Source organism: Pygoscelis adeliae, unplaced genomic scaffold, assembly GCF_000699105.1.
Source record: "Pygoscelis adeliae isolate BGI_AS28 unplaced genomic scaffold, ASM69910v1 Scaffold154, whole genome shotgun sequence".
Taxonomy (NCBI): Eukaryota; Metazoa; Chordata; class Aves; order Sphenisciformes; family Spheniscidae; genus Pygoscelis; species Pygoscelis adeliae.
The window spans coordinates 5,610,642-5,619,113 of record NW_008825113.1 but is presented as its reverse complement, the minus strand read 5'-3'; the positions used below and the strand labels follow the sequence as shown (position 1 = coordinate 5,619,113).

Genomic DNA, 8,472 nt, shown 5'->3' with positions numbered 1-8,472 from the left:
TGCTGCCGCGAGGGGCCCGTCCCCGCTGGGAGCATCCGCCGCCGAGGGCGCTGGGGAGGAGCGGGGCGGGAAGCGGCTCACGGCCACGGGCGACTCGGGCAGGGGGTCGGGGAGCGCCAGCGGGGAAGGGAAGAGTGAACGTTACCGGTCAGGGGGTCTTGAATACTGTATGCTGGCCGTGCCGAGCCTGGGAGAGCTCCCGAGGGGCTTCTTCCGTGGGCACAGGAGTTTCAGAAGTGGGGCTGTACCGCTTCCGTTGGGACCTGCCTAACTTTCTCCACTGGATGAAAACCAGTCATCCATACTTTCCAGTAGTGTGTCAGGAAGGGAGGGAAGCCTCTTTGTGCCAGGACCTGATGAAAGTGTCTGCATAAGCAGTACATCTGTTGGCCGGCTGCTCCTGCAGTCTCTGATTCAAGCTGAATTGGAGCAGCTTTGAGCGAACAGCCATTTTCCTGTCTAATGAGGTTAGATTCGGCCAGGTCTAGCCCTCTTAAACAATTTTTTTTCACATTTGATCAGGAGTATGATGGTGAACGCAATTCAGAAGGTGAGCGACATGGACGTGGAAAAGCATATCTACCCAATGGGGATACATACGATGGAGAATATAAACATGGTTTCAGAAGTGGACAGGTAAGACAGTGACAGAAGGCAGTGGTTGTGCTTATGTTTCAGCAGTTCTGTTAGTTTGGGCGCTATATTGAAACAAGAGTGAGAACTGACAAGTATTTTATCTATACCAAATATGTTTCAGGGGACCTACAGATTTAGAAATGGTGCTTGCTACACTGGAGAATATCTTCAAAACAAAAAGCACGGCCAGGGTATTTTTTTTTATCCAGATGGATCAAAATATGAAGGTAAAACACTGAACACCGTTGCAAGGATTTCTGTAACTGAAAGGACACATTCCCCCCTCACCCTCCCCCACCCCAAATGCAAGGAGATAGTGAATTGGACAATGTATTATTTTAAGAAGATAAATTTGTGATGAAATTTTTTCCTTTTATTCCTTTTTTACTACAAGCTCTGAGAAGTGTGGGGTTTATTTATGGGGATTTATGTCGATTATTGTGAGAAGCATGGTATTTAGTAGTGGTTTATTCTTGTCATGTCCTCCTTTCAAGTGGGCTGTTCCAAGTCCTGAGAAATATTAAGTAACTTTTACAAATCAGTGCAATCTTGGTAGAAGAGAGTATAGTTACTTATTTCTGAATAATGATTAGAACAATAGATGTGTTCAGTATAAAGTATTTTAGCACTTTGTTAGGTCCATCCTTAAAAATAGTCTACTGATTAGACCACTTACTCAGGGATTGGGATGCCTCTGAAGTTTGAAGAAGTTGAAACTCGCATTGTTTCCCCTCTTCCAGGAGAGTACCCGAAACACTCTGAATATCAGTTAGGCCTCAAGGGACAATATTTCCCCCCCTCCTTTCTAAGCTAGGCAAGAAAGAAATTCACATTGTGGGGGCTAGAAACAGAGAGCAAAAAGAGCAGCCCAATCTTGCCTCACATACGCATATGCATACGCACCTGTGATTTTTTTTTTTTTATTTCTTTTAAGTTTGAATAGAAGAGTAATTAAGACACACAATCTAGCATCCTTTTAAGTATATACGCCCCCTCACTGACGGGACAATTTTAGCAAATGAGTCAAACTAAAGTAGTCCCTCTTTTTATTTGAGTGGAAATATCACATTATCTAATGCAACTGTAATACATTACCAAATTTAAAGGTAGGAGCAGGATGTTATACGACTTCTTGTGTTCATAATGATAATGGAGAGTGATAATGGAGACAGATTGTGATGGACAAAATGAAAGGGAAGTCAGGCAGCTGCATAAATATGTGTGGAGAGGGACAGACAGAGGAAAAAAGAGCAAGGGCTTGGAGTAAGGAATGGTGTAAGGAATGGTAAGGAATCACAGTGGTGTCATAGCTTTCTTTTCCTTCTCTAGTGATTCATGTATGATAACTTTACAAATTGACTGCTATATCACACAATGAAATACACCACGTCTCACTCTGTTTTTATCGTATTCTCATTAAAGGAGACTGGGTGAATGACCAGAGACACGGCTATGGAGAGTACATGTATGCAAATGGAGACGTCTATACTGGAGAATGGTTTAACCACAATAGGTTTGTTTCATTCTTACAGTGATGTTTCAAGTCAGCCAGTGGCATTAAAATGCAAAGGTTATTTTCAAAGCATGGCTGACTGCAGCAAATCAAGTGCTACTGGATGACCTTGGCAATTTAGTCCAACTTGAGTCATTTCAGCCACTTAAATAATACAGTTTTAATACCTTAAGTATAACAACATCCTAAATTCTTAATATTCAATAATATAAAGCAAAATTATTATTTTCTCCTTAGGCACGGGCAAGGTACATATGTCTATAAAGACACAGGATCTAAGTATGTTGGTGGTTGGGTAAATGGAAACCAGGAAGGAGAAGCTGAACTTATTCACCTAAACCATAGATTTAAGGGCAAGTTTTTGAATGGAAATGTAAGTGTGCTGGAAAACTCTCTATTCATCTGAATAGTTAGCATGGAATTGCCTTAATATGATCTGTTTCCACTTAAAATAAGAAGTTAGGCTCCTGATCTTTTGTAGTATTTCTCGTACCATAAGTGTAACATATGAAACTGAATTAACCTGTAGGACAGAATGCCAACTTTCTCTGCGACTTTGCTTTCAAACTAAATTGTTATTGACTATTGCATGAATTTGGTAGTAAAGCATATTTTACATTTATATGCTTAGAACGTACCAACTTTGTACTTCTGCTGACTTCTTTGTATCTTTGTGCAGCCTGTAGGTCATGGCAAATATGTCTTTGATATTGGATGTGAACAGCATGGTGAATACGTACAATCAGAGCAGGTAAAAGAAATAGTGCAAATTATGCTGAATATCAGAGAACTCAGTAAATCAAATCTATTATCGAGTAATCTATAAAATGCCTTATAGATACTGATGTTAAAGTAGATCTAACCAGTCAAAAAAGGATAGAAACTCATACATTCTTAAGAACTAAATGAGGTTTCATTTTGCTTTTTTCTTTAGCTTCTCTACTGTGTAAGCTTTGACAAGTACAAGGTGTGATTTTTGCACTACTTGCAGACAGGAGTCCTTTCTGCCTAAAGTTTAGAAGAATCAGGACCTTCCCAAAACACTTGAAGCTTCAAACCACAGAATAATGTAGATGTATTTGTCTGTATATTTAACCTGTATTCCACTTTGTTCTGAACACCAGAAACAATGAAAAATATTTCTTCTTATATTTCTGAAATGCTTGGTGCTATGCATACAAATGGTAATTTCCAGCAGATTTGTGTTTTGGAATTATGACCCATTGTTGTCCTGGTCCTGTTAGGAGCTTAATATCCACAGCTCCTAATAATTCTAGGAAGCAGCTGGGATCAGGGCCTGTTTTATGAAATAAGACATATTATTAGCTATAGAAATAAGACATACATCTTAATATTACTGTTTTGATGTCAAGAAAATATGCCACATTTTAGCTTAGAGTTTGCTACCTCTGTTGTCTGACACATAAGTTCCCATTACACACTCTTTGAAAATTCTCCAATGCAGCAATTGTTTCTTAAGACACGGACAAAATAATAATAATTTAAAAAATCATATCATTAGTGATAGAGATTTGCAAAACATGGAGACTGTTTTGCTTTTTTGGCTAAAAGCAAGAGATCCTCAAATTCAGTATCAGATTGATACGAGTATCCAAAGTGATGTGTATCTAGTATCCTCAGTTCAGTTGGGAATTGTTGGATGTGCTGATTTTGGAAAATTAGGCCATTGATGTGGGAGTGTAAACATGAATTTAAGAACCCCAGGGTTAAGCACTCGGCTTCTGAAAATCGTTACTCTCAGGAACAATAATTTCTTCTCATGTGAATGCTGTAGTGACTGTGTAAAGCAAGGGACAGTGCTGTCACTAAAGTAAGATTAAATTTTGCTTCTTTTTTCTTTAGTTGAAGTAATTGCAGAACAAGGCCCACTTAAAAAAAAATAAAAGAAATTAGCTTGTAATACAGATAATGATTCCATTACTAAGGCTTCTTCATATTTGGATAAAATAAAGCATGATTTTTTAAATAAAAAAGATTATCTTCAAATTTCAAAAACACAAGCTTTGTGCAGTACCTTACTGCTTCCTAGATCCATTCCAAGGTCTTCCCTAAGCAAATATTGAGGCAGAAAGAGCTGTTTCACCACTCCGTTCCTGTGTGAGATAGCATCTACCAGACAGAGCATCGGGTCTTATGTGCCGCTGTTGTGCTGTAGACAGGCATATAGTAATAGTCAACTGACTTCATCAAGGTTCAAAGTGTAGTTCTCTTTCAAGATTTGTGGCTGCTGAAGTTTCTCCAGCTGTATATACTTTAAAAGGCCATGTCATTGCTGTTTTGAGCCCAGATAAAGAGGTTTTAGTACACAAAACCATGATCTTAGTTACCCCTTAATACCTGTAAGATGCTGGATTTCATGAGTTGTCTTCTAGGGTAAAGGGGAGGGAGAAGAAGAGGAGGAACCCTCATTACTTGTTGCACCAAAATGGAAAGCATCAGAAATTACCAAATTAACACTCTGGACTCCCCATGGGGAAAACCCACCTTCTCCCAGAGAAGCCTCCCTAGTGGCAGCAGCAGCAGCAGCAGAAGCAGTGGAAGAAAGAGCAGTAGCAGCAGTAACTGAAGAGGAGAAAATGCCATCAACTGCAGGTTTGTTCTGCTGGACAGCTGGAAACTCCATGCTTTGACTATCTCCTGAAACCGTGTTTTTCAGGTTTAATATCAAGTGGTGTGAGAGTTTTTTGTTTTGTTTTGTTTTTCCTATAATTTACCACATATTGAATGTTAGGAACTTCAAAGCCTGTTCATAAACTGCATTATATATATATATATATATATGTCTGTTTTATCTCACATAGCATAATGATATACAACTGTCTTGGGAAGCCTGTGAATCATTTTAGTCTATATCATGGCCTGTTACACAAACCTGATTATAAACAGTTACAGAAGATTTTGTGGGATTTCTCATGTGAGTAAAGACTGCAGACTTAGAATCATAGAATCACAGAATAGTTTGGGTTGGAAGGGACCTCTAAAGGTCATCTAGCCCAACCCCCCTGCAATGAGCAGGGACATCTTCTACTAGACCACGTTGCTCAGAGCCCCGTCCAGCCTGACCTGGAATGTTTCCAGGGATGGGGCATCCACCACCTCTCTGGGCAACCTGTGCCAGTGTTTCACCACCCTCAGCGTAAAAAATGTCTTCCTCATATCTAGTCTAAATCTACCCCCCTTTAGTTTAAAGCCATTCCCCCTTGTCCTGTCGCAACATGCCCTGCTAAAAAGTTTGCCTCCATCTTTCTTAGAAGCCCCCTTTAAGTACTGATAGACTTCAGTAGGAGTTATTAGCTACTGCATGAAAACAATGGCTGAGTGAAAATTTGTAAAAATTAATTTTCTTCCGTGTTTCTAATTTCTCATATTTCAGTCACTGATGAATCTGCTGAGGGTAGAGATGATGAGCCTTCTCTTCATGAAGTATCCAGTGAAGTTTTTAGCCCAGCAAGGGATGCAGGAGAGGAAGATGAGGGAAGCAGAGAGGACGAAGAAAACAAAGATCAGGAGGATCAAGGTGAGGAATGGGGCATGCATGCTCATTCTTCAATTAGCAGTCAGGGTTTGAAATGATGTATGTCAATCAGCTGAAGTCATGCTGCTGCCGAGAGGTCCATTATCAAGCTGAAGAGACCGTGGGAATCTCTACCTTTCATAAGGGGGGCAGCCCTCTATAGATGTAAATTGGTTTTGAGTAGTCAAGTTCATAAACTGTAACAGTACAAATTAGAAGTGACACTTCTGTGCAGCATTATCTATGCATGTACAGTTGACAGCACTTGCGGGGTTGAGTTTGTAAGTGATTGCATTTGCAAACCTTTTTTCGTACAAAAATGAGAGAGATTTCAGACCCTGGGAAATTCAGGGGGTTTTGAGCACTCCACTTTTCTCTCATGAATGTAATTGTGTATTCTTATTCTCTCAACTGAAGTTAAAAAGCAGGCAAAACAAATCTGAAGAAACAAATTTTAGGTATTGTTATGCATTACGGTTTGAACAGTCTCTGGTTGATTTGTTTCTCTTACAAACCAAAGAGATTTGGAATTCAGATGCTCAGGTTTTCTTCCAGGCAGTTCAGAAGCCTGTTTTAAATACAAAATTACTAAGAAGCAACAAAAGAATGCATTTATGTTTACTCATATTTAGCCTATAGGCCTCCACCCAGTTGTGGTGTTTGTATTTGTTAAGTGTTAACATTCACAAGCTTACGTATCTGATGTATGAAAACATAAGATAAATTTATCCATTTGTAATCAGTCCATTTTACAATAAATCGAAGCAAAGCACTATCCATAGGGATCAGAAAGATTATTAAACCATGTGAAAATGCCTGGAGGTATACACTAAACATTTAGGTCAGCTCTTGGAATTTTCATTGTTTATTTGCTCTCATTTTTTGCCCATCAGCTCTGAAGGTGCACTCCTGCTTCAGGGCAGACTAGCCAGCTAGCTGATCTGGTGCGTAGGACTGACATCTTACAGGATCCCTGGGCTTGGATCAGGTCCAGCAGAAATCTAAGCAGGTTTCCTGCATAGCTCTGCTTTGGATTTGGCAAAAGTTCATTGAGCCTGGTTTGTCTCAAAGTCTCTTGGACTCAAATAACCATTTTTGACTGAACTCGATTCTAACAAATTTTCTGGCCTACCACAATGAAGCAGTTCTGGTATTCCCATTGGCTTTTTGTGTTGTTTTTTTTTAAAAGAACAAATGGACACAAGTATCTGTCAGAGACAGCATAGATGCAGATTCCAATGCACGAAAACATAGGAATGAGATAGATGTTCTCAAAGTTCCTTCCAACTCTTTATTTCTAGAATCAGAGAGTTGGATTTTATATATTTTTCTGCATAGGTCTACATCCATAATTCATTAGGCAACATATTGTTCCCCTTATCTTTATGTTTAGCAAGATTAAGTTATAGTAAGAGGAAATGATTTGAAGAAAATATGCATACTGTGAAGAACAGATGTAACAAAATCTGGTTTCTTGCAGCCTCGTATTCTCTGTCCCATTACCATAATTTTTTTCCGCACAGGAATTCCATCCTTCTTGCTCCATGTTTCTTATGATACTTGTCTAAATTGGAGACATTCTTGGCTATTCCGGAGTTACATATGGGCCAGCTGGCAGTCAATATGTGTGTACTGAGTCTGTCTGGCAGATGACAAACAACGTATAACAGTTAAATTCAAGTATTGGCAGTGAAAGGCAATGGGAAAGATGACTGAGGTAGCCAGCATAGTCCTAGAATTATGTTTTAGGTTACTAGGATTACTTTCCAGTATTTTATAATAAAATGCATCTCTATGTTCTGTCTTTCCTTCGCCTCCACAGGAACTGCTAATTTAGAGGATAAGGAGGATGAATCAAAGGAAGCAGAGTAATTGGATACAACTAAAGACAAAGAGCCAAAAAGAGGAAATTTCAGAGTGAAGCATTTATTATGGTAAACCTGCAATATTTTTATTCATAAAAGGCTGTGTTAAGATACTTTGAATAAACATTTCCATCACTGTTCTGTCTGGAATATATATCTCTCTGAAACTTTTATGATCTCAAGAGTGTGCAGTCTCACGACAACTTTCTTTATTCCATGTAGCAGGTGGTCAGTTGCTGACATCAGTACAGGGTTATTCTGGATTCATGAAGTTGTATCCTCACAAGTTTGCAGAAGCAAACTCAATCTTCTCCCACTACCGGTAGTTCTTCGCTTCCTTGAACCCTGCCTCTGGGCACAGACCTGGGGGTCTTGCTTGTGAAGACAAAGACAAAGGCAGCATTGGACTTCCCAGCTCTATCTGTATCCCCTGCCACTAGACTGCCAATTACAGGCCTACATTTTCCTTGTTTATTTTTTTATTGTTCATGTAGCTGTAGAAACTCTTTTTGTTGCCCTAAATCTCCCCTTGCCAGTTTGAACTCAAACTGAATTTTGCTTTCCTAACACACTGGTGCAATGTTTTTAAATTCTTCCTTTGTAGTCTGCTTTTGCTTCCATTTTCATAGAAACGTAGAATCGTTTAGGTTGGAAAGGACCTTTAAGATCATCAAGTCCAGCCGTTAACCTAGCACTGCCAAGTCCACCACTAAACCATGTCCCTAAGCGCCACATCTACACGTCTTTTAAATACCTCCAGGGATGGGGACTCAACCACTTCCCTGGGCAGCCTGTTCCAATGCTTGGCAACCCTTTCAGTGAAGAAATTTTTCCTAATATCCAATCTAAACCTCCCCTGGTGCAACTTGAGGCTGTTTCCTCTTGTCCTATCGCTAGTTACTTGGGAGAAGAGACCGACACCC

The 8,472-nt window shown here is 39.6% G+C and overlaps 1 protein-coding gene across 1 annotated transcript in view; it reads left to right on the top strand.

The window, feature by feature from the left end:
- RSPH1 (radial spoke head 1 homolog (Chlamydomonas)) overlaps positions 1–7,556 on the top strand; it is an 8,518-nt gene extending 962 nt beyond the window's left edge. The window contains exons 2-9 of the mRNA XM_009328046.1: positions 523–636; positions 758–863; positions 2,059–2,149; positions 2,387–2,522; positions 2,829–2,900; positions 4,543–4,762; positions 5,544–5,687; positions 7,507–7,556. Coding sequence (XP_009326321.1) covers positions 523–636; positions 758–863; positions 2,059–2,149; positions 2,387–2,522; positions 2,829–2,900; positions 4,543–4,762; positions 5,544–5,687; positions 7,507–7,556 — 933 coding nt within the window. The remainder of the gene's footprint in view (positions 1–522; positions 637–757; positions 864–2,058; positions 2,150–2,386; positions 2,523–2,828; positions 2,901–4,542; positions 4,763–5,543; positions 5,688–7,506) is intronic.
- The last annotated feature ends 916 nt before the right edge of the window (positions 7,557–8,472 follow it).